Raw genomic sequence first — 27,467 nt, forward strand, 5'->3', positions numbered from 1 at the left:
TAAACTTTTAAATGCATTTTTAGACTTAATGTCCCCATTACATATTTTAATAGTCACTATGAACAAAAGGAATGATTACAGTGAGAACATTCTTTGTAACTGTTAATATGGACACCTTGTTTTAAGACACACTTGAAAAAAACTGAGAACCTGTCCTTTAAAACGACCACAAACACATGAAATCAATGAAAATGTCATATCTCGCGTGTTTGCCTTAATCTATTTTTCCACCCGCATTCTGCATCACATTCTTCACAGTCTTCGCAGAATGCGGGTAAGTGAATAAAACGCCACTCATCATCGTCCCCCCGCCTCTCTCCACCATTACTGACCCAGCTTGATGACGAACAAAAATCTGTGTTTACCATGGCGGCTATCTGCTAATTGAAAGAAAAATGCGGCGTGTGTAGCTTTAAGAACAAGTACATATTAGGGGGAAAAATAAAAAGATATTCGTTTCAGGATGTCCAACAGAACCTCATATTTTTACGACCCCGACGTGGGCAACTTTCATTACGGTGAGTTGGGTTATCTCAGTCAGCCGGCCTACAGAAGGAAATACGTGCTAACGTACGCGGGCGACATGCTATGCAGGGATATGTTTGATTCATCTAATGTTTTACACTCTCACAGTGCTGTTGGGTGTTTGTTGTGCAGGTTATCATCATATTACTGTCATAATATGAATTACATATTAATTCCTACATGTTCATACAATTTCCACAGCTTGTTGCTTTCTCGGCCAAGCTAACGCAAAGCTAGCCGTTAGCTATGTGTCACCGTTTGTGCTGTGTGGTAGCTCATCTTCGCTTTTACTGCAGTCACTTGACGTTGTATTCATGGTTTTGTAGCTACTGACTGTCACATAATCCTGGTTGTTTGACAGTTGTAATGATATAATACTTCAGCACAGTATAGTAAGAGAATGCACATTAAGCATGATGTTACCGGTGTTTGGTAAACACGAGTTAATTGGTGAGTTGTACGGTTGCTAGTAGTGACAACAGCTAGCATCTTAAAAGTCATGTCAATCTGACTTCTATCAATTATCTGTATTTATCTACGTTCAATATTTACGTAAATTAAATTGTGTTCAGCAAGAAGCATTCACGTTTCTTACAATGTAGGAAGCAAACCGCAGCCTGTTGTAGCCAACCTGCGGGTTTTTAATACAGTTATACAGTTTTTCTTGACCGTACTCTGTAGACTAGGGGTGTCAAACGTATGGCCCACGGACCAGAACCGGCCCGCCAGAAGGTCCAATCCGGTCCACTGGATAAGCTTGCAAAGTATACAATTTGTAGAAAAGTAATTCCATTTTTTATGCCTCTTCAGAGTCTTTTTGGTCTCTCCCTCTGACCAGAATACAATTCTCTGAAAAAAGAGACATTATGTTAACTAATTTTTCATAATACGGTTCATATAATATGGCCATATATATATATATATATATATATATATATATATATATGTATATATATATGTATATATATATATGTATATATGTATATGTATATATATATATATATATATATATGTATATATATGTATATATATGTATATATATATGTATATATATATGTATATATATATATGTATATATATGTATATATATATATGTATATATATATATGTATATATATATATATGTATGTATATATGTATATGTATATATATATATGTATATATATATATGTATATATATATGTATATATATATATGTATATATATATATATGTATATATATGTATATATATATATATATATATATATATATATATATATATATGTGTGTACCTCATATCCAAGGTACACATTTCTAGTAATTGTACAGTTAATTCTTATGTTGTATTTTCAGAAAATTCTGGAATATTTTTCTTTTACCAAAATTTGTCACAAAAGAAGCACATAACTATAACAAAAAGGGTTACATCACCTGTTACACTTTTATTGCTCACAAATATTTTCAAAAGATTAAGGTCGCCTGTTTAATATATGCAGCCATATGGTAGCTCAGCTCTTTAGGGTTTTTTTATTCAGAAGACTTATTCCAAAGTTGTCATCATGTAAGTTACAACCTATACTAAAGCTGTTATTGACATGTTTGCACTTTATTTCTGTGTGTGTGTGTCCAGCGCCTGACCCACTGACGTTTTGTGGTTATACACACACACGACTACTCTGTTTCATTAAACTTTGTGTGTCTGCTAGGTGCTGGCCATCCAATGAAGCCTCACCGTCTGTCCCTGACTCACAGTCTGGTGCTGCACTATGGGCTCTACAAGAAAATGATGGTGAGCAGTACACACGTGGTGCCACAGATTCAGACCCTGCTGATGCTTTCAGTCCTGAAATAACATGTAAACACTAACACTAAAACATTATACTGTACATTCTGTGTGTTTCCAGGTGTTTAAGCCGTACAAAGCATCGCAGCACGACATGTGCCGCTTCCACTCTGAAGACTACATAGATTTTCTACAGAAGGTCAGCCCCAATAATATGCAGGGCTTCACAAAGAGCCTCAACACATTCAACGTCGGTGATGACTGGTAAGAAATAGTTGATTAAAAATGTTTTTCCCCCCTTTAATGTCATTGCACAGTAGCTGCAGACAAAAATGACACAGCTCTTGGTCAATAGCTGTTTCTAAATGCCTAATTGCATTTGAACATCTTTAAATTATGTCAAATAATATCGATCACTCGAGCTGCAACCATTAGTTGATCAAAAGAAAAATAATCACCAGCTATTTTGATAATTGATTAATTGTTTTTTCTTTTTCTTTTAAAGGAAAAATGCTAAAATCCTCTGCTTCTATATTCCTACATGTGAATATTTTCTGGTTTCTTTCTCCCTCCCTGACAGTAACTTTATTATCTTATGGTTGTGGACTGTTTGTCAGGGCAAAACAAGACATTTAGGTTGCATTTTGTCCTTTAAGAAACAGCTTTTTCTGACATTTTACAGACCAAACAACTAATCATTTAGTTAGTTGCAGCTCTATAGCACTCTCCTTACTTTACTGTGTTACTGTGCTGTTTTGAATTGAGCCACTTGCAATTTTGTGAGTGACTTTGAGTCTGCCCAGTTAAAGAGCCTCATCAGTAATCGGTCCAAATGCCAGAATCTTCACCTTGTCTGTTATCAGATTAACACATTCACATTATTCTGTATCTCTGTGTTTCAGTCCTGTATTTCCAGGTCTATTTGAGTTCTGCTCAAGATACACTGGAGCCTCTTTACAGGGCGCTACACAACTCAACCACAAGGTAATGTGCATGCACACGCACACACACACATACACACACACACACACACACACACACACACACACACACACACACACACACACACACACACACACACACACACACACACACACACACACAATCCAGTGTCACCACACTGCAAGCCAACGGTCATTTCTCCCATCAGTAGCATGGTAAGCAGTGATTTATTAGCTTTAGTTTTAACTGTTGCAGGCATGTTCACTTCCTGTCCCGCTCTGTTGATTTAAGATGAACATGTGTGAGCCAGATGAGAACTAAATCACCAGGCACCTCATCCTTAAACACTTTGAACTCTTCTTTGTTGTACTGTCTGACATGGAGGAAACATAGTCGCAGCACTGCTGGTAGACTGTAAACAGTAAACTTAATATATGAACTCAATAATATCTCACTGGACACAAATTTAAAATATATATTAAAATAAATCATGATTCGACATCAATTTACTGAGAGAAGTTTAGAAAGAATGAAGAACAGAGACATCAGTCAGTATCAGTCATTCATCCTGTCCTCTGTCCTCCTCCAGCTGCTGCTGATGTGACTGACAGCTGCAGGTATTGGTGGTAGAGAGGGGGAGGAGGGGCTGGTTTGTCTCATCTAGCAGCTCAGTTTACAAGAATTTACTAGATTTTAAGATACGTGGCAAAGTAAGCTAAACAGTTGGGCAGCAGACCTTAGTTTGTTCATAACAATTTTCTATTATATTGATTCAGATTCCACTTTATTTTTACAGATCTGTGACATCGCCATCAACTGGGCTGGAGGACTTCATCATGCTAAGAAATTTGAGGTCAGCGTGAAGTCTTTATGTCACTTAGTCACATGTTGAGCTGTGGATGATGGTTTTTTTTTTTTTTGATTTTTTGGACTAAAAAATGTTTCTCTTTGCAGGCATCTGGTTTTTGCTATGTCAACGACATCGTCATCAGCATACTGGAGCTGCTCAAGTAAGAGGACGCACATCTGGATAACCTTCATCAGTGTTTCCTGTGTTTGTTTCTCTCTTTCTAACGCTTTGCGTGTGTGTTACAGATACCACCCAAGGGTTCTGTACATTGACATTGATATTCACCATGGCGATGGCGTCCAGGAGGCCTTTTACCTGACTGACCGCGTCATGACCGTGTCCTTCCACAAATATGGAAACTACTTTTTTCCAGGAACAGGTGAGGGGCTGCAGAAGTCATTCAGTTGCAGTGTCTTTTTCCCACTCCTATAAGTAGGGCTACAACTGAGAATTATTTCATTATTGATCAATCTGATGAACATTTCTTCGATTAGTTTGTCTATAGAATATCTGAAAATGGTGAAAAATGTCCTTTATAATTTCCAACAGCCCAAGTTGATGTCTCCAAATGTCTTGTTTTATGTGACCAACATTCCAAAACCCCAAATTATTCATCTTATCATCACAAAAGATTTTAAAAACATGAAATCGTCACATCAGAATAGTGTAAATATGTGGCATTTTTGCTTAAAAATAGACTAAACTGATTATTTGATTATCAAAATAGTTGTAAATTAATTTTCATTGCAGCTCTACATATTCATTTTCTTTAAATATAATATATGTACAGCACCTGAACAGAAAACATTGTAAAATTAGTTATGCAAGTTTTGCTCATTAAATAGATGAAGTCTAACTTGTCAGCATGTTTGTGTACAGCTGTAGTCATTGTGATGGTGACACTTTGAGACAAAAATAGTCAAGATCAAACATTTCTGGATAGTTTTCTTAAAATTGTCTAAAAAAAGGAGATGTGTATTAATACTGTACATGTGTGTCTGTTTGCTTCAGGTGACATGTACGAGGTCGGGGCAGAGAGCGGCCGGTACTACTGTCTTAATGTTCCTCTGAGAGATGGCATTGATGACCAGAGTGAGTTTTACTCCTACAAAAAAACCCAGATTAGTCAGTTTATATAAGAAACATAACAAAACACATAAAACTGCATTACAACTGCCAATGTGTGTGTGTGTGTGTGTGTCCCAGGTTACAGGCAGCTGTTCCAGCCGGTTATTAAACAGGTGGTGGATTTCTACCAGCCGACCTGCATCGTTCTACAGGTCAGTCTGTTATTCTCAGTCTTCATCTGTTTCATTAACGGTTGTCATGAGATCATTAACTCTACGTATGTGAAGAAGCTTCAGGTTTAGTGGGACCTGATCCAGATACAGTTAAATCAGACTTTGAGTTAACTGATCTGGGACGATTAACCTAGTTTTAATCTAGCCTTTATTGAACTGGATCTCTTTTATTTTTTTTTTAAATCTATTGTAATATAGTTTTTTTTACTCTAACTTTAAATAAACTATTCTATTTATTTTCTCTTATTTATTTGACTATTTAATTTTAGGTTTTATTATAAATCCTTTTTTTAATACATTTTTTTCATTTTTATTTTTCTATCGCATGTATTGGTCTCAATTTTTTTCTTTTTTCTAATATTTGTTCTTTGTTTTTGTTCCTTTTATCATTTCTTTTCCTTTATAAAGATCATAAAGATGTTGTCACTTGTTCTGTCTTATTATCAGCTTGCCTTTCAACTATGAAGCACTTTGAACTATATAACCTGTATGAAAGCTGCTATATAAGTAAAGGGTGATTGATTGATTGTCAACATGATTCTGTCCTTTCCAGTGTGGAGCAGACTCTCTGGGCTGTGACAGACTGGGCTGCTTTAACCTCAGTATACGAGGACACGGGTGAGACCGCCTTATTGCAAAATCATCTGTTTCCTAACGACTGGCTCAGTTTTCCTTGCATGTGTGTTTGTGTGTGTATTAAAATGTGTGTGCTTTGCTCTCTGTCGTGCAGCGAGTGTGTGGAGTTTGTCAAAAGTTTTAAGATTCCTCTGCTGGTCCTGGGAGGAGGAGGATACACCGTGAGGAACGTGGCGCGCTGCTGGTGAGAAATCCAGATAAAAAGTATTCACCTCCCCTTGGAAGGTGGAAGTTTTCATGTTAATGTTTTAGGACAAAGGTGTGAAGGAAAGAAATAAACATGACATTAGCAACCCATAAATCCATTTAGAGGTGAGTGAAGACATGTGTTGTGTTGCAGGACCTTTGAGACGTCTCTGTTACTGGATGAATCCATCAGTGACGAGCTGCCTTACAGCGGTGAGTCACACTTTAATAAACTGCATATTAACAGCTTTGATTTGCAGCTTTGCACCTCACATTTCTCTTTCTGTTGTTGCCTACAGTATCAGATGACTCGGTGTTAATGAGAAAATGCCTTTAAAAGTTTGCTGCCATCTGCTGGAAAATTAGTGTAACTAGCAGGGGGACCAGTAGTATTATTATCATTATTTTATAAGTTAGATCTTCTTATCAATTTTATTTATGTTTCTTTTGTCTTTTTAATCATACCATGCATATCTTTTTTTTTTTTACCTAGGTTCAGTCTAGTGTATATTAAACTTGTTTTTTTTAATCTAACTAAACCTTTTCTCTCATTATTTATTTTTATTTATTTTTTACTCTAACTTTAATCTAAACTGTTTCTCTTATTTCCCCTTATTTTGTATATATTTTTATTTATTTATTTATTTTTTAATCTAACTTTACTCTAAACTTTTCTTCTTATTTCTTCTTATTTTTATTTATTTATTGTTATTCATTTTTTTAAAATGTTTTTTACTTTATTTAAATTTTCTAAAAATGTATTATCGTCCTTATTATTCCTTGCATCTATTGGTCTCTGTTTTTTTTCTTTTTGTTCCCTCATCATTTTTCTTCCTTTTCTTAATGTTGTCAGGTGTTCTGTCTTATCAGCTTTTCAGTGTGAAAGAAAAAGATGTACTTATCCTCTCTGATATCTTCCCTTCATCATTCTCTTCTTCTGTCTTTAACAGAGTATTTTGAGTACTTTGCTCCAGACTTCACGCTGCATCCTGACGTCAGCACCAGGATAGAAAACCAGAACTCCAGACAGGTAAAACCTCATCCCACACTCAGCTGGAAACATGTTGAGGTGGATTTAACAATATTTTAACACAGTCTGTCGTTCTTTATTCTTCCGTTAGTTGAATTATTGAGGTTACTGATGTCATAAAGATATTAAATTATGAATATAGCGTGCACTTCCTCTAACTGTGTACACGTGTGGGTTTCAGTACTTGGAGCAGATCCGTCAGACGGTGTTCGAGAACTTGAAGATGCTGAACCACGCGCCCAGCGTCCAGATCCACGACGTTCCCTCCGACATGCTGAGCTACGAACGCACCGACGAGCCTGACCCCGACGAGAGGGGGGGCGAGGAAAACTACACCAGGTCAGCGCGCTCATTTAAAACACTTCTTAACACATTCATTAGCGTGACCAAACAAAAAACAACTTCCTGTATCTCCTGTAACTACCTCAGGCCAGAGGCAGCTAACGAGTTCTACGACGGCGACCACGACAACGATAAAGAGAGCGACGTGGAAATTTGACCCCGCACCGCTTTCGGTTTTTCCATCTCCTGCGGTCTCCGAACGTCACGTCAATCACTGCAGATTTACCACAAACTCTACAACAGAAATACCAGATCTGAATGGACCGAAAAGACTCTCAGAGCGATTATTCAGTTTCTAAGTCTCGTTTATAACGTCACAGAGTCCAAATTACATTTACAAGTGGCATAAATGGATACAGAAACATACATCAGGTGTTCATGTGAAAAGAAAACAGGATTGGATTCTCCTTTTTTTGTTATTTTAAAACAATATCAGGGCTCAAAACACTTTTTCCTTTTCTGTATATGTCAAATGTCTATATTTTGGTAACAGCGATTTTTAAAACATTTTTCTGCTTGTTATATTGTCCATGTTATTGTAGAAATAAGATTGACTTCTTAAAGAGGAAAAAAAAAATCACTTGTAACTAATTTTGAGTCTTCAGCAAGTTTTCCACCTAAAAAGACACGAGGAACTCATTTATATTTTATTTTGAAAGTGGCGTACATGACTAAGAAGCTGTTTACGAGTCACACCTTCGTCAGGTCAGATGTTCTAAATGCCGCTTTTTTCCTCAGACAGAAACTATTTTAAGCCCCTTATTTTGAAACTTTAAAACAAAGCAGCTTCACTTCATCCTCAGACTGTCTTCAACTCTTCTTGTGTGGCAGTTGCTTTGTTTTAAACATCACTATTCGTGTGCCTTAAAGCTCTGAAAATCCGAGCACTGATGTAGAGCTGGGCACATTTTCACACAGACTTCCATTTTTAACTTGACACCAATTTGGATTCCGAACGAGTAAAAAAGAAAAAATCTGCAGCTCGAGGCCACTGGACTGGAACTACTTTCCTGTCTTCTTCATTCCTTCCTCTTTTTCCTCTTCTCTTTAACTGTATATATATACACGTATAAATGTATGAGCTGTGAATGTGTTTCTGATGTAGAAGAGGACGCTGTGGTGATGATGTTGGTAGTGTGTTTGTTGGATCAAAGGAAGGAGTGCTGCTCTTTCACTGTGTTACACATGTATACCACCTGTTAAAACAACAGTAGAAACTCTTAATGTCATCTCTGGTCCTCTTTTTTTAGCCAGAAACCAGTTTTATGTGATTTTTTTGATATATTGTTGTCAGCAACTGTTGTTTTTAATAAAATGAAGAAATTGAATCACACACATGCGTTTCATTTGAAGGTGTTGTAAAGTCAGATCGCCAGCAGGGGGCGACGTGACTTTCTCTCACACTGCTATAACCATAGACTAGGCTACAACCCTTAAAAAAAAACACACACAAGGAGGAAAAGGCAAGGTCACATAGACTTTATTCCTCATTCATCCAGTGATATGTAGAACATCCGACACAACAAACAGTACTTAAAGGAGAATACACACTACAACCTGAAGTTTCAAAATCTCGACCCTAACTTACCAAAACTAGAATGGTGCTTTAAGCAAATCCAATCTTCAACCCTGTTTCATTCAAACTTCATCATCATGACAAACTGTAGAAATATCCAGAAATGTTATATTTCAGCTTGTTATGGGCGTCTTTAAAGAAATTCCTGCCACTGATCTGTGGCCACACAGGGTTAAACATCAGCTTTTCACTTTGCATGCAGATCCAGCCAAAAATACAACATTTTTTTGTGTGTGAAATTAACTCCTGGCTGGCAATAACAAGCAGTTCCATGGTAAGCAGGCAACTCAAGCCTCTTTTTTTTGATAGACTTTATTATATAAGGCCAGATAGGGAGACTTTAGCGAATCTGGGCCCAGGCTGACACAATGATACCCATTTTTTACTGAACACAAAGATTTCATGATGCATTCCTCTTACGTAAAGTGAATAAACACGTCTTATCTGCGCTGCAGATGTGATAAAATGTAAACTTTTCAAAATAAGTAAGGTCTGAATGTTCTTTTAAGTGCAGAGCAACTTTTGTGTTCAGTTGTAGAGGCTGGGTATCAAAATAAAAGCCTGCTGTTGTTTCTCCAACTCGTCAATACAGCTCCGGTTTCAGCCTTCTGCAGGCGAGAGAAGGGGCAACTTAAAAAAGTCCTGACTCTGGTAACTAATACCTTCAAATAAATATTCATTCACAGACACAGTATATTAGAAACTTTAAAACAAATGATTTCGACTGAATTTACACCACAGCAGAGAATCTGAGAAGTGAGAGATTTCTTTAAACGTCCAGGTTTACATCAAAACTTTAAAAATCCGAGTTTCTCTTGCGGTAAATGCTTTACAGACATGTGTCGTCGTCGGAGGCAGCAGCAGAGACAAACATACATTTAGAGGCTCAAACACAAAACGTTCCTTATTCAACTACGAGCGAGAAGGAAAAGTGACGAGGAGATAGGTGATGGGGTTAAAGTGCAGCATCTGATAGACGTTGGCAGTGTTGGATTGTGAGTATGCTTTCTATTTTCTAACTCTAGCAAGATGGTGTACGTTTATTCAAAGTGTTGTGCATTAGTGTTTCTAGCCCGTCTGCACGTAAATAGACTTAGAGCTGAAAAAAAAACAAGCTTTTCTAGGCTCAGGTCCAGTTTTAGACCTTCATAATTGAAATGTTTTACACAAATAGTGATCAAATCATGCCCTGTCATCAGTTTGACAAATACCTCCTTTAAATTGAGGAAATGCTTCCTGGACCACAGGGGGATTTATCTATTTTTTGTTGTTGCTGTGTTGTGGTTGGCCACTGGGATAAAACAGGCAAGCAAGGCTGACTATGCCACACCGTATCCAGGTCTATTAATACATCCACATGACCTCCACGCACCATTTTGCTGAGAGCAGACAGGACAAGACAGACGGGCCGAGCAGAGAGAGAGAGAGAGAGAGAGATAAAGAGAGAGAGAGAGGTGTACAGACAGTGACAGTGTGTCCAATATGAGCTCTGCAGTATTACACAATAAACAGAAGGATGGGCATGGCGCTAACAAGCAGCAGCAGATGAACAACATGATGAGTTAAAGTCAGAAGTCACTTAACGGCGCTAACTATGAAAACGTTTCTCTCAAATTAGCTACCAAGTGTTCCTTTGGGTTATAGATGTTTCCTCCAGCTTGAAAACATGTTTGAAATATCTCAAAACTCTTCTGATGGATGGAAGATGGGTTGTCACGAGCATGGGGAATTCTTAAAAAACCCAGATGTTCACATGTTAGGCCCAGTTTGACAGTGGTGAGATGAGTGATTGTGAATGGAGGATGAGACAGACTCGGGTGGATGGGGGTGCGGGGGTGGGGATTAGTTGGGATCTACAGCTCTTCGCTCTCATACAGCGGGGCGGTGTGCTGGGCGGTGTGCTGGGCGTTGTGCTGGGCGGGGCTCTCTACGGTCAGAGAGGGCATGTGGCTCAGAGACGACAGCAGTTTCAACGTCTTGGAGCCAGGGGGCGCTGTTTTCATGACCGGGGCTGCACGAGCTGGGAGGTGTACAGAGCGAGCGAGAAAGAGAGAGAGAAGGGGGGGGGGTTGAATTATTGTGGCCAGTCCTAAAATTTGACCAGTTTTAAAATTTGTTATACAGGTTCAAAAAGTACCAGAATTTTTTTGCCAGAAAAGTCACATCATCTAACAGATTATTCTATAAATTGTGGCTATTAATAATGTCAAAGAAACCACAGGTATCATGTAATAATCTCCAACTGCAGGGTAAAAAAATACATTTATGAACAGATTTTTGTTTTTTATAGAATAATATGAATAACACTGTTGGTGTCGCCACCAGCAGCAACATTTTTTTAATGGTGGACAGGCTAAACATTCCTCTCATACCAGGTGTCTGAAAATAACTGTACCCAGCACAGCAGCACAGGACAGCAGAGCGTGGATCAGTGCCTGATATGTAACTTACACACATTTGTAGAAACAATGGCTCCTCTTGTTTCGCTTCCTATAAAATATTTTATTAGCGATATAAGTTGCATGAATCTGCCTGAGTTATACGCTATGTGTGCCAATGAATGAGTAACATGTGTACATGTCCTCTGAGATGGTTCATGTCATCATTATCACTTTTACACTTCGTCAAGACTCAAAATGTACAAATAATAATCCCCAAAGTCAACATTTCAAAACAGAAAGAGCTGAGATTAAACCTCCTTTACTGCATGATGATGTCAATATGTGACAATACAGTCCACCTGTCACCTTTTATTCCTGTTAAACATTAACCAATGGCACAGATCAAGAGGATCTATCAAAGTATACTTTGTAATGATTAATAAAGTGGGATCTAAGCCAACAGAGAAACCTGCTGTGGTTATGAGAGGAAAACAGAAGTGGGCAGATACATTCAGGTTAATTACTGTATCATCTGCGTATGTTTGACTTGTGGAAATGCAAAACTGAATCCACAGCTGGTACATTAACATGAACAAAGGGGTATTGTACTACTGTTTCCACACAATTAACATGAATGTATGTAGTGTACCTTTGTCAACTTAAGAGTTTTTAATTGTGATATTTTATCAGGAATATTTTCTGTTCAAAATTGTGTATTTGTACCTAAAGTCTGAAATGAAAGTGAAACCAACAATTCTGTCTATATACTAGGGTCCGACCGATACTGGATTTTTGGGGCTAATGCCAATACCGATATTGGGGAATAAAAAAGTTCCGATATCGATATATTGGCCGATAATTTTATATACACACAGAATATGTACAGAGGCTGTGATATTTTAAGAATAAACTTAATTTTCATAAAAATGACATAAGTGCTCTGAAACAGTAAACATCACTGGGAATGTAATGTATATATTAAACTTGAATTAGGAAAAAGGATTAGATGTACATAAAATGCTGCCTATATACCTTTAAAAAAATTTCAGCACATATCAAATGGTATAAACATCAATACTGATATATCTATGATAGGCCAATATTGGTAGACTGATATATCGGTCAGGCTTTGTATTGTACTGTATATAAGTGTATATATAAGTGTTGCATTTAAGTGATTCATTCTGCATACTGCATTAATGAGTAACATACTGTCAAACAAGTGTTAAAACAAAACTATCACAGAGTTATTTTACTGTGATGTTTTATAAACCACAATAATGAGGCTGTTTTCATACACTTTAAATTATACAGTTGCTTAACGTGTTGATGCTTTTCTGGATTAGTTACCTGATAGGAGACACTTATCTACACTGTTAAACTTTCACTTTCAGCTCATGTGATACAGAGCAACAGGTAGTCTGTGCAGTCTTTGTTGCCTCTCCACAGAGCAGATGATGTGTTATGCCATCAAGCAGAAACCTTATAGCTGTGTTGTATTTTCCTCCACAGCGCTCTCTCTCAGATTATGCCGTATTCTTTAGGTAAACTCAACAGCTCCGTGCCTCATATGATCACCAAGTTTCCGCCTGATCATGTAACACAGCATTTGTTTGACGCGTTCGGGGCTATAGAGCTGAGTTCAGTCGAGCGTGGCGCGCCGGACACTCTCCATCTGCTGTTTGCGTTTACAGCCCGGGCTACTATGGTAACTACCAGGTTATCTCAAACCACGGATCAGACACAGAGATTCTCCTTTAAAGATCATTTGCATGGGAGCATGAACACACATAGAGGACTTACTTCCGACATCCAGCCTGGCGTTGCATGTGGACATGCCGGCTTCGTTGATGGCGGAAAGAGTGTACCAACCAGCATCGGACTTCATCACCCTCTCTAACAACAAGCACTGCCTGCCTGACCCATCCTGGTACAGACTGCAGAGAAACAAACCCATAGATTCAAGTGTTAATTTACATCCCACAGCCTCCAGATGCAGACTAAGACTTATTGTGCATATTGTTTAGTGGTTCAACCATTAGGAGAAATATTGAGTAATCCCTTTGTCAGGTAAAGCTTGGATAACTTTATAAAAGATTGTACCTAAAGTATTTTGTATATTTGATGTGCAGTACTGCTTGAGGAAGGAGTTGGGTGTATTAAGGTGCCTTCGATGAACCCACCTCATTCTGTTGGGGTCAATACGCAGCATGTCTTTATCTTTCTTCCAGAAGAGCTGTGGAGGAGGGGAGGCGTCCACTTTACACTCTAACCTAACAGTGTCGCCCTCTAGAGCTTTGGAGTTCGACATCTTCTGGATGAAGGTGGGAGGACGGAGAGCCTCCTGGGCTGCAGAGATGGAAAAGAAGCGAACGAACTCTAAAATTCAATACCATGCTGAAGACAAAACTTTAGCCTGGTATTCAAATCTACGACTTCAATACCAGGCTAAATTTGAGGTGTATTGACAGGAGTTTGTTAAATTTGTACCTAATACATCAAGCCTCATGGTAAATCTGCTCTCTCCTGCGCGATTCTTTGCCACGCACTCGTACACGCCAGCATGATGCACTGTGACGATCTCTATGATGAATGAGTGCATCCCTTTCTCACACACCAACATCTTATGGTAGTCATCTGGACGTATGGCTTTGCCGTCCAGGTTCCAGGAGACGTCTGGAGTGGGGAGACCTCCAACCTAAATATAGAGAAAAGATCATTTTATTCACCTTTTATTTACTTGTTGCATCAATTTCTTTGTATAACTAAGACAGACTCTACTGACTGTATCAGTAACCTTGTAAAGGTGAAGACATCAGTGTTAATCCCTGTGTGAGTGTGTGAGTGTGTGAGTGTGTGAGTGTGTGAACGCTTCACCTTGAAGTCAATCCTACAGAAGCGTCCCTCCTCCACAGTGAGGTCTGGAGGGATCTGCATGAAGCGAGGAGCGTAACATTTCTCCTGGATAGCCGATCCCTCGTTTCCTTTATCATCTGTCCCCGAGTGGTGCCTCCCCCTGCAGCCGGACAATGATCATTTATTCATAATACAGGGAAACCTCACTTTCAATGACTGAATTTTTTATAGTCCGCTAGAGACAACACAAACACACACATACAAATAAGCAACCATAGTAACACTTAATTCCCGTGCCGTTTCTGTCCTCTGACAGCATGGTTACTGTATGAGGGGACTGGAGTCATTTGTACCTCTCCAGTTTCCAGTTTCCAGTCTGAAACCCTTGGGTATAAAGTCTCTCTCCCAGTTCTCCCTGGAATCCCATAAAAATGACGTAAAGTTGCAAAACAATCCTCAGCCAAAAATCTCCACAGGTCATTTAGCTTGACTTTAAATCTTGCTTCTTCTTGATAGTTTTAAACAATTCAGTTTTATCAGTTTCCAGATCTCTAGAGAAACTGGGGACAGATATTTGGAAATAACAAAGTGGTCAAGTTTGAATACAATCGAATCAATTTCAGCCCAAATCTACTTGTTTCACCTGATTTAAGATGACTATTTCCATGGATGCTTCTGTGATGTAATCTGCACAGTATCATGCATGACAGCAGCTTGAAGCTTATTTACCACACTCAAATGGACAGCAACAAAAAGCAAAGCTAGTAATTCATGAGTGGGAGAAATCTGGAAAGCAAATGAAGGCTATACATTTACAACTGTATAAACTGAGTAAATAATGCTATGCTGGGTTGGAATCAGGGGATTTCCTGGAAACTTGGGTTAATAATTATTATCAATATTGATTCGTGAATTGTATTTACCATAGTCCACCTGTGTGTCGTCCTTCTGGTGAATCTGGCTGTAACAGAAAACAGATCAATATGAGGTTTGTACTTTGAGAACCCGACAGTACAGGTTGACAGGTCGACAAAATGCGTGTGTGTGTGTGTGTGTGTGTGTATGCGTGTGTGTATTCCGACACAATGGTCCTGTTGTCACCAATGAAAGGGGCTCGTTCTCAGAAAGAGGGCTAGAAATAGCAACTGACAAACCTTGTTGGCCTGAGAGTACATGTGTGTCTGTGTGTGTGTGTTCATGTGTTGTGTGTCTGCGTTGTGTGTGTGTGCGTGTGTGTGTGTGAAAGAGGCAGAGAATAGATGGTGCAAAGCCCTGTGAGCGGCAGAGGCTTTTTGACAGAACACCCCCCTCCCTCCTCCTCCTCATCCCCCCCTTATCCCATCCACACACACACACACACACACACACACACACACACACACACACACACACACACACACACACACACACACACACACACACACACACACACACACACACACACACACACACACACACACACACACACACACACACACACACACACACACACACAGCAAACTGGTCAAAATGACAGCATGAGACAGCTCACTGTGGCTGCTGATTATACTGCCAGGCCTTTTCAGCTTTGGACTCGGGAGTCCATCGGGGGGCCCTGAGAGGGTAACAGGCTCCCTGTGCAGCCATTCAAAGCCAAACGACTGTAATAATGTGTGGTCTTCACTTAATAGCTAAATGAAAGCGAATGGGTTTTGGACCACAGCCAACATAAATGGTCTGCACTCCAACACACACTCTACAATTTAAAGACACTGTTGGCAATGATGAGATTGGAGGTTGTAAGCTGGTACCTGGTCTACTTGTGAGTCTGAAAGGTTGTCTTGGTCTAACATGTAGTTGCCGTTGTCTGGACCCAGCAGCCTGCGAGCCATACGCTCCTCATAGGACAGTTTCTGTTAGAGACAAAGCATATTGAAATGTTTTCTTTGACTTCTAACATGGTTTGCAGGACACACAAACAAACACACACACACACACATGCACACACGAGCGGGCACCTGGCTGTTTCTCCTCCTGGCCTCCTTGGAGCGCAGCTTCTTTTCCAGATCCTGCATGAGGGCGTCTTTGGAGCCCTGGATGTCTTCATCTGTGGAGCGAGAGGAGGAAGGCCGAGGAGCCACAGTCTTCTTCAGGATAGGCTTGGGAAAACTGGGAAAGAAAAAAAAAACACAGAAAGAAAATATATTGAAGAACAGAGGAACATAAGTTAAAAAGAGCACAAAAAGAGAAAGAGGCACCAATGAGCTTTAATCCAGCTAAAAACCCTTATACAACATTTCTTTTAATGAGCTTTTGTATTTCAGTGCCTGGTTGAAAAGTGCTGTGAGCAATATACAAGTTGTTATAATTGAATCATGAAACAAAACACTACAGTGTGGAAATACTACAAAATATCCATTCCCCCTGACTTAGAGGCCCTCTTTATGGCCATCATCCAACTGCTACAATGTCTACAAAAAAGGTTACATTCAAATACTGAACTAGAGTTTTGATGTAGCTTCTACAAATACTGGTATTTATACCCATTGGGGTGAACACATCCACCAGTGGGAGTCCACTCACTGTTAAATGAAGGTGTAAAGTGAAGTACAGCACCATACAGGGTGGACAAATAGAGTCTAAACCTCCACCCATCTTCAACATGTACATCTAGCTTGCAGAAGATTGTTTTTGGTATGCAGGTGTGTCTGCAGAAATGTGTGTTACACTGTGACTCACGTGTTGGGTGCCCCCTTGTAGTTGGCGGGAAGGGAGACCACAGCAGGCGCTACTCTGTTCTGACTGTTTGGAGTATTGGGCTGTGGGAGAGGGGAGGAGGAGAAGGGAGAAAAGGGGGAGTGAGGAAGGGAAGAGGACAGTGGGAGAGGCTGCTGAGGAGGGGAGGAAGGAGAGGTGGCGGCCCTCATGGGGAGGAGAGGGCTGGAAGGGGCGAGCGGGGAGCGGGATGGAGAGATGGAGGGGTGGGGCGGATTGGAGTTGGGAGACAATTTAGAGGAGGAGTAAGGGGAGAAGGAGGACGGGGAGGGCAGCACGGAGCAGAGGTAAGCGGCTGGAGCTGAAATGCTGTCCTGGTTGGCCGGCAGGGTGGCGCTGCCGAGGCCGGTGGCACTGGGGATGCTGGGGGTGAGGGTGATGGTGGAGCGCATGGTGCTGCGGGGGAGCGTGGATAAGGGGGAGGCTGGGAAAGGAGAGGAGGAGGGACTGAGCAAGGGGGAAGTGAAGGAAGGAGGAGGAGGCGCAATAGAGGAAGCCGGGGTGGAAACGGGAGAGCTGAGGCTGGATGAAGAGGGGGAGGACTTCCCCATTCCGTTGGCGTGGTTCTGGACTGGTATCTGGGCGACAACCTGCTGGGTTTGGTTTTGATTGAGGTTCAGTGACTTAAACTGTGACTGAGTCTGAGACAACGACTTGGACACTGACTGGCTTTGAGAAAATGACTGGCTTTGAGACAATGACTGGCTTTGAGACAATGACTGGCTTTGTGTGGACATCATTTTAGATTGACTTTGTGTCTCCTGAACCTTTGAACTATTCTGAGAGATGTTGAGGTTCTGTTGGGAGTTATTCTGGTTCTCCTGGGCCTCCCGCACCACGCTTTCGTAGCTGGGCGCCTGGAAGGACGCCTGCGACTGAATAAAATGTCTCGGTCGCTCATAGTTGAAGGCGCTGGGAGGGAAGGTGCTGGGGGTGAAGGTAGGCAGGTCCGACAGGTTCATGGTGTTGCCTCCTGACTGGGAGGACTGGAGGAGAGAAGACACATTAATGTAGAAAAAAATAAACAAAGCAAAATGAACTTCTAGACATTTATAAATTCACAGTGGATGTACAGGAATCAGTCTTTGGTTCTTACAGTGAAGCTGAGCTTGCTTGGAGTGAACAGTTTGGGTGCTGGGGTTTTCTCCTTGACTTCTGGTGGTGGCGGCGGTGGTGGTGAGGGTGAGGGTGGAGGGGGAGGGCTGGGCGTACAGGCTAGGATAGTAACCTCTGGTGACCTTTGGTCCTCTGGGCTCAGAGCATACTCCTCCTCGCTGCGGCTAAAGGGTTCTTCAGAGGACTGGTTTATCGGCTGAGGCTCTGGGAAACTGAAAGACACAAATAATTTATATATAGTGAAACAAGTGACAGATTCTAGGATAGGAATAATGCTGGCCAATACGACCAAAATCTCATATCCCGATATAGGTAATTGCATATCCTGATAATGATACCTATCTTGATATAGCACATTATAATTCAATGAAGAAATACTGCCACCCATAATGCATCGCAGATTTGCTTGCTTGTTTGCTGGCTATACTTTAGCCTTATCCAAAACAGCTGAAATTCCAGGGATTTGGTTTTAGAAATTAGACAATGATTAATACATTTAACTGGAGATAAATCTAGTGCTAACATATAGTTAAAAGAGAAACAATACATGGTTGCACACAAGCATAAATACCTTTGAAAACACTGAAAGTGGAAGTTTCAGTGAGGCTGACATCAAGCTGTACTTACTAACTCTCGCTGATTGTGAACTAACTGATGTTTCAAATGTTGGACCCCTCACCAGAATGTTAATAAATATCATGCATATCTATTGTTCTGCTCCAATTTCAGCCCACTCAGTATTACCAAGACTGGCTGGTCCTCTACTTTTCTACTAGGAAAGAATGTTGTTCCCATGACGACCATGTAGTCATGGCTAGGAAGGAGCATAATGACAATAGCAGTCTCCCTCTTCCCTCTCTCACTTACACTCGCTCAGTTTTTTTCAAGATAAGACGCTTTTTGGGTTTTTGATTAAGGCCAGAATCAGCTAACCGAAAATCTGAATATATAATCTTTGATTTGTATCAAAATACAATGATGGACAAACATGATTTTTACCCCTAATCGAAATCTAAAACATTGTATGAGGATGAACTGTGTAGAAGGGTCAGAAACGTAAGTGCTGAGTTATGGTTATTTCATAGGACTATCAGAGCTGATATAAGCTTACAAGCATTTGGCAACAACCCTACCAAGGCCATTGGATATCGAAGAGCAAGTGAATAACTTTTTCTGACTCATACACTTATGTCATTAAGTGAAGTAATGGACGGTAGAAATAGTGAAAAAAACTGAATCGTTAAAAATTCTAAATAGTACACCAACAGCTGCCAGCTAAAAGGCAAACAGGGCCCAAGACCTCTGATGAATGTAGACCTGAGAACCACCAATACTGAATTTTTCAGGCTAATACCTTTATTAAGAGTTAAACTAATCTATTCACGACATATCAGCTAATATTATTTTTAAGTATAAATACGTAAGCAGCAAACAATTTTGATGAGGACCTCTTAAATTAGGTTGTTAGAGAAGACCAAGATAGGGTTGCATGGTAATTCCACATTATTGTTAATTGAATATTATTGAAATCTTATTGTGATTATATGATTTTGTCTTATTGTTTCCAACCCTAACCCTAACCCTAACCCTGCTGCTTGTCCGAGATTGGGTTGGGGTGGCATCAGACTGGGTAAGAAAATCAGACATCTTTCACGCTAGCAACATCCTCCAGGTTCTTCTAGGAGAAAGGTCAGGAGAGATATGTATTTTCTCCAGCATGTTCTGGGTCTGCCCAGAGTTCTACTACCAGTCGGACACTCCTGGAACACCTCCAGGGAAAGATGTCCAGGAGACACTCTCCTGAGGAAACTCATTTCGACCACTTGTATCCATGATATCATTCTTTTAGTCATTATCTAAAGCTTGTGACCATAGGTGAGGGTTGGGACATATAGGTAAATCAAGGTCACCACATCAGGTATAATTCCTGCATTACTGCCGATGCTGCACCTATACACCGATCCACTGATCCACCTGTCAACCTCAAGCTCCATCTTACCCTCACTTGTGAATGAGACCCCAAGATATTTGAACTCCTTCACTTGGGGCAGCAACTCACTCCCAAATCAGAGGAGGCAATCCACCTTTTTCTGGCAGAGTACCATGGCCTAGATGTGGAGGTGCTGACTTTCATCTTGACTGCTTCACATTCAGCTGCAAACCAGCCCAGTGCCTGCTGAAGGTCATAATGTACTGAAGCCAACAGAACCACATTGTCTGCAAAAAGCAGAGAAACAATCCCGAGGCACCCAAACTGGACACTCTTTTGCCCCCGGCTGTGCCTTGAGATTCTATCCATGACAATCACAATCACAACAGAATCAGTGACAAGGGACAACCCTGGTGGAGAATGAGTGTGACTTAATGCTGAGAATGCACACACAGCTTTCAGTGAGGTCATATAATGACCGGATGGCTTACAGCAATGGCCCCGATACCCCATACTCCCTCACCACCGCCCACAAGACGCCCCGAAACAAAAGCTCATAAGCCACACAGCACATGTATACTGGATGTCATAGATGTTTCCATGACTCCTCATGACCCATGACTCCTCAACTATCCTTGCAAAGGTGAAGAGATGGTGAAGAGCCCTCCCCACCCCTCAATATTATTTTTGTCCAAATGTCCCAAGTCAAAGTAATGACTAAGAGCAAGTTCTGGTTAAAAACTGACAGAATTAGTTGGTTAAACATTTTGTTGAAGTTCATGTGATGCAAAACAGTCAAATACATTTCACCACTTTTACATCAGTTTGATTATTTTATGTATGATTTTAAAGACATTCCCCTTTTTTATCAATTTCTGAAAAAAATCCTATCCCTTGACCAAGATATATACTAAGTGGGACAGTTGAAACTTGACAGTCTCCGACAAACTACATTATACCAACAACTGTTTCAAAATGACCAGAATAATTTTTTAACCTTGTTGCTTAACAAAATTTCATATATACCAATGCTAATGTATCTGTGATAAGCTCCTATTGGTGGATAATATTGGACCAGAAACATATCAGTCAGGCTCTAATACAAGATGTTTAGACTTGTCATAGTAGGAAAAGCGCAGGTGTAACTAATAAGGATGGCCCTGTTCCACTGAAACATCACAAGAAGCCATGACACACCAACCTGCACACACGTGTCACACCTGAATGTAATAAACAACAATTTCATTTATGTACTTCAAGACTTTTTCATTCTTTTTAAAGGTCAACAAACATCTGATCATTTAAGCAGCAATTCAAGTTCCCAAAACTCATCCATGAATGTCACAGATGGCTAAATGATCATATTCTGTAGTGTACCAGTGTGTGTGTGTGTGTGTGTGTGTGTGTGTGTGTGTGTGATAACGGTGGTGTGATGGCATGTGTGTGTGTTTGTGTGATTAAGTAGGCAAAGCTATATTGGTAGAGGAATTCGGACATCAGCTGGCAGGTGCAGACACTCTGCTGGTGGGGACCCAACCTTTTTAACACACACACACACACACACACACACACACACACACACACACACACACACACACACACACACACACACACGCAATTCTGCATGGCATTGTGGGTAGCATCATGTTACTCTTTAAGTCCTCTGTGTGACCGACGACAACAGAAGGAACAAAAGCGATACCAAAACAGAATCTGGTAAACGTTCAGAGAGTCAGCCATTCATTTTGTAAGAGCTGCGACACTATGATGAGATACATCACTCATACTGGGTGGTGAGACATTCAATGCTTCATTCATTCATTTGTCCATCTACATGTCTACCTGATCATTATATACAAACTCAAGTCATTCTGATGAGAGATGGAGAAATTATGCATATTACCACCGATCAACACAGCACTGTGATATAAATTAACTATAGTAAGTTATATTCACTTCAGCCAATAAACTGATCAATCACTTTGTACATGCACGATATCTCCTACTTTACATGTTGTACCATTCTACCTTCATACAGTAGTTTGGTGATGAATAGCATTATAATTTGCAAAAATCTAAAATGTTAAAAATGTTGTCATAGAAGTAGAACATGACCGATATATTGGTATTAGCTGGTGTTATCAGCCGATATTGGCCTATCACAGTTATATTGGTATCAGCATATATATTGTACGATTCTAATTGAATTGTATTTATTATTATAAGTTATATAGGCTGCATTTTATGTATATTTGATCCTTTATCTTAACTCAAGTTTAATATATATGTACAAATGCTTTTTCTGTTCTGTTTTTATTTATTTATAGTTATTTATGATTCAATTTCCAGTGAAGTTTACTGTTTCACTGCATTGTTATTTTATACAATAATAGGTTAATAAGTTATTGTCTAAGGGGACAATAACTGTGCTGTGTTTGATTGTCTTGAGGGATCATTGGGGGAAAAATGTGTATTTATGTATATATTCTGTATATATAAGATTATTATATATTGATATCATAATTTTTTAATTCTCTCATATTGGCATCGGCACCAAAACTCCAGTCACGGTCGGGCTCTACACATTAGTATCAAAGATCATGCTGTGGGTTGCAAGGATGTACTGTACTCTGTGAAATAAAGGAAATATCTAACGTTCTACATTAATAGGAAAAACTGAAGGAAGGTGAGCACATCAACATGTACATAATACATTGAAGACATATCAACTAAAATGTCTCAAACAAAAGCCATAAATTATTTTTTACAGCTGAAACTTGATCCAACCATAATAACTACTCCCTCACATCATTTATCTGACGTGGTTATTTTTACTGAAGGAATGAGTCCAAACCCACACGAGCACCTCACATTAAAGCTAATCCAGCGCCTCTTTCTCATCGAATAATCAAATCAATAAAATGATCTAACCAACATACAGTAAACTTCAAGTTGACCAAAGAACCTCAACCTGACCTTAAAAGCCAGACTGTTGCTGCAGACAGATCCTGAACAACTGTTGTAGTGAGCAACACAGAGGAAGAGGGGGTTTCTGAAGGACACAGACGCCATGTCTGCACTTCACATTGTGGATGAGATCATACCCCATGGCCACTAATATAGAGTGGACACATTACACTCAGACCAGCATACTTCACACCATGGAACACACACGGGATTTCAATACGAACCAAAGTATCAGTTAAAAGTTGGTTGAAAAAAATAAAAATGGTGAAAATCATATACTAAACTTTGTTTAATAGACAACAAAGCTCAAGCAAAATATAACCTCATACTCACTATGTATCATCTGTGGCGCTGTACTCACTTGTGGTATTTCCATCTGCCTTTGGTGGTGTAAATATTTATTTATTTAACATCTTTCTGCAATATTACTCTCAGGCGTAAAGTAATTTCCTCAAGTGCAACTGCATGCACCACCTTTTAAAGTAAACCAATCTCTACATAATGAATACAAATACACCAAATTAATATTTTTGGGGGTGGCAAATCTATTTTAGAGCACCAAAACCTCTTTAAACTGGGAACATTTACATACAAAAAGTGGAGAGAATAAATGACAGTAACCTAATATGTAAGCTCTTTCCTATGACTGCTGATAAAAGGTGAATTCTCCTCCCCATATCACCACTTCACAGATGAGCTCATACACCATTCTGAGGCAACACTTGGCTGTCTGGCATGCAGCACACACTAACAACAAGATAAAGATACATATTTATGGTGATTCCCTGCATGGAGCGGCTCCAGAGGATTCCCAGAAAAGTCAATGAGAAGATAACATCATATTCCTATCAGGTTTAGAAGAGTTAGGTGTGTATGAAGTAGACAGTGTGACATCAATACAAACAGGAGTCGAGTTAACTGCAATTTAATAATAAACAACACTGTTGATGCCAAGAATTAAATTGTAATTTGGGAGTCATTCAGCTGCATGTTTGTGACTTTTAAAGCACAACAGTGTGGAACAAATTACACAAGAGTGGAAAGCTTGAACCAAGAGTTAATATTTTCCACTTCATGCACTAATAAATCAAAGAATAATCATAATGATAATAAAAAAAACATGACAGGAAATTAAAATTAAATTATCTTATTTCCTCCTAACGTGTTTGAAAGAGCACCAGCTGGATGACACAAAGCCCCAAAATAGACTAAAGTCCACTTTCCAAAGATAGTTTGACCTTTTAAGGAGGACATAGCATATTATGTTTCCATGATATAAACAAGGAAGCAGAATTAGAAAGTTAAAACATGAAGTAAACATACATTGTAAAAAATAAAGTTATGCTTCTGAATAGTGAAACGCCTCCACAGGTTTAAACCTCCGCCTGCGCAAACACAAACTGGATCAGTTCTTACCTCGGACCCCGTTTCTAAAGCAACCGTCCTTAAACTTCAGCACCGGCTGAATGAAAGTGGACTTTCCCCCCTGACAGACGGGGAGTCCAAGCCCCGGTGAGAGGCGCGAGGCCGGGCTGCAACAGGTGAACCCCTGAGTGCGCGCTCACGAGGAGTATGCGGTGAGACGGGAGCGCGCGAGTCCCAGCTGATTGGTTTTGGCTTCGAAAAGTTGCAACTGCAACCTTAGCCTTCAATACAGCTGCTATTTATTTAACTCATTCTTTCTTTCGCGCCAAGTATTTTAAAATGTTGTCTCAAATAGTAGACTGCTTGTCTTCATTATTCATTTAATAATTAATAAATCTCCCTCACTTCAAGAGAGAACTTGAGGATTTGACTACTTACAATTTCAAAATGAAACAACAGCGACACCCTATGGATTTAAAGAGGAACTACAACACAGTAGCTATATGTTGATTGTGACTGTTCCTCTCTCCTCTCTCCCTCTTCCCCCTCTCTCCCTCTCTCCCTTTTCCTCTTTATTTCCCTCAACCCCAACCGGTCAAGGCAGATGCCTAGAGTCTGTTTCTTCCCGATAAAGGGCAGTTTCTCCTTGCCGCTGTCGCCAAGTGCTGCTGATGGGGGAATGTTGGGTCTCTTTAAATTAAGTTAAAGTAAAAAGAGTTCTCAAGTGCCTTGAGATGACTTTTGTTGTGGTTTGGTGCTATATAAATAAAGACGGATTGATTGATCGATTATGGGGACAAGACCTTCTCTATTGCTGGGTGTTTCACCCAAGGTCACGATAGGTTTGTGCTGTTGTCACCACGTGCTTTCACCCTTTTCACACGGTCTTCTCTGAATAACAGAACGTTAGCGCATCTATGTTCCACAACTGAACAAACTGTATCTGCTGATGAAGACAATGTGATAACGGATGAAAGCCCCAGAAGAAGCAAGTAAAGAGTTAAGATTGTTTTATTTACTACTGCTTTTATTTAAAAGAATGAACAAGAATGTAAAGCTCAAACAATTTACCTAAAGGAAACACCAACTAGAATGATAATATGTGATAAATGAGTGAATGAAAGAATGAATAGATAAATAAATAAATAAATACACTGTTTATGAGCTTCCTCCATGAATTATAAACAGGTCTATTATTTTACTATTATGAGTTCAGTAACATTAAATAAAATCATAGTTATTGAAGATTTTAATAATGACTTGTGAAAACGACAGGAGATTCAGCTGCCGATCATCAGTATGATAAGTACAGCTAAAAGTAATGAGGTCAAAGGTAGTAAACAAATGACATTTAAAGAAATAGTTGTGTTTGTCTTGTGAATTGTCTCAGATTTCAAAATAATAGCATTTTTGGATTAAACAGAGGGGAATGTCGTAGGTACACAACCTAGGATACAACTTGTGTGAAATGTGACAAATGTAAGAAACTCGTATGAGCGTACGGTTCTGTGTTGTTTCACGATATGTTCAACTTCATTTACACAATGAAAAACACCATTAAAAAAACACTTTATCATTGGTTTACAGTATAGGTGATTGTGTAAACACTGCTTAGGTCCAGGATATGTATGATGTATGTAGAGACCCATTTACTGAGCTCGCCATTCATTTATTTCCACACATATTTATTAAGTCACTGGTCCATGTTCCGAAACCTATTAAAGCTGATATTTTTAACCTTCGCTCAGTTGCATCAATGGAATTTGTGCTACAGTATATTTCTGTGTTGTGTACCATCTACTCACTCTGCATCACTGGTGATGATATCTTCCATGGGGCTGTCAGGCCACTCAGGAGGGGGAAGGGTCATGGAGTCAGGCAGCAGAGGGGGAAAGTCCTCGCTGCTCTTTCTGGAGGAGGAAGTCTGGACAGATGCACTCTCCTGCTGGAACATTGCCTCGTTTTCCTGTGTGAGACAGATCGTTTCCTGCTGGCGAATGGCCTCGATCTCCAGCTGTTCCTCCAGGTCTACATGGGGTGGGGGGTTTCGCAGCATGAGATGAGACGGGATATGAAGACTGTTAGTACACTTATCTGACTGATCATTTTGATTACATTATTTTGTGATGGGTACACTGGTGTATAAATGGACATCATACCATTGTAAACTTCCAAGATCGCTGCACATGAGACCGTGCCGAAGGAGTTGATGGCCATGCATTTAAACAGGCCAGAGTCTTCTGGAAAGGCTTCAGTGATCACCAGTGTACAGAGCTCCTCTGCAGAGGACAACACAAGAACATCAACGCTCAAAACATATACTGATTTATTCAGTTATACATACATCCATACAGTATGGAAATGCATCAGTATTCACACTGAGTGGAGCATTTATCTCCACTAACTGATGTGCTGTGTTTGAATGAATAAATGATTGTTTGCTTTTTGTGTCATAAAGGTCTGTGGATAGTTTGTGACCCATAAGAGGAACCAAAGGTATCAGCAAAAAACAAACTGTTTCTACTAATTTTCATTTCTTGAAGTTTGAGAATTCTTAGTTTTTAAGTACTAGCCCTTTTCAAGCAGTTCCCTCTCACTGCCACAAGGAGTTGCTAGCGTGCTAACTTTCAAAATTGTCAATATTACTGATATCACATTGTATTGCAAAAAAAACATTTCAACAATCCAGATATGAAAGATGTTTTAAGAGGTATAATCACTGGTTTTAGTAGTTTGTTTGGGAATCAATGCACTGCATCATTTCTTAGATGATGTGACTGAATACAAACCACCAATCAGTCATTCATGTTTACCACACACTGACAGCACCTCTGAGAATTAAACCTGAAGTACAATGTGAAATATGAAACCAAATGCCAGTCCAATAGCTTTTAACCAGCCTTTTTTGGTTGCTTGTGACCTTTTGTCTGAGGTTATGGCTGCAATG

General features: G+C 39.7%; 2 protein-coding genes across 2 annotated transcripts; one reads left to right on the forward strand and one right to left on the reverse strand.

Annotated features, from left to right (window-relative positions):
* The first annotated feature begins 331 nt into the window (after positions 1–331).
* On the forward strand, positions 332–8,903 carry hdac3 (histone deacetylase 3). Its single transcript, XM_062425168.1, has 15 exons — positions 332–518; positions 2,212–2,294; positions 2,410–2,552; positions 3,191–3,272; positions 4,027–4,083; positions 4,185–4,240; positions 4,326–4,459; positions 5,092–5,172; positions 5,287–5,360; positions 5,935–5,999; positions 6,112–6,201; positions 6,358–6,416; positions 7,154–7,233; positions 7,415–7,572; positions 7,663–8,903. Exons 1-15 carry the CDS (start codon positions 464–466, stop codon positions 7,730–7,732), a joined length of 1,287 nt encoding a protein of 428 aa, XP_062281152.1. The 5' UTR covers positions 332–463; the 3' UTR covers positions 7,733–8,903.
* A 129-nt stretch (positions 8,904–9,032) lies between these two features.
* myot (myotilin) lies at positions 9,033–26,752 on the reverse strand. The gene is made up of 12 exons (XM_062425653.1): positions 26,680–26,752; positions 26,326–26,548; positions 18,239–18,470; positions 17,107–18,128; positions 16,386–16,536; positions 16,179–16,280; positions 15,312–15,349; positions 14,410–14,548; positions 14,023–14,230; positions 13,716–13,881; positions 13,336–13,469; positions 9,033–11,171 (listed from the first exon to the last, which is right to left on the reverse strand). Exons 1-12 carry the CDS (start codon positions 26,735–26,737, stop codon positions 11,005–11,007), a joined length of 2,640 nt encoding a protein of 879 aa, XP_062281637.1. The 5' UTR covers positions 26,738–26,752; the 3' UTR covers positions 9,033–11,004.
* Between the last annotated feature and the right edge of the window lie 715 nt (positions 26,753–27,467).

The sequence above is a fragment of the Scomber scombrus genome, chromosome 9, assembly GCF_963691925.1.
Source record: "Scomber scombrus chromosome 9, fScoSco1.1, whole genome shotgun sequence".
Classification (NCBI taxonomy): domain Eukaryota; kingdom Metazoa; phylum Chordata; class Actinopteri; order Scombriformes; family Scombridae; genus Scomber; species Scomber scombrus.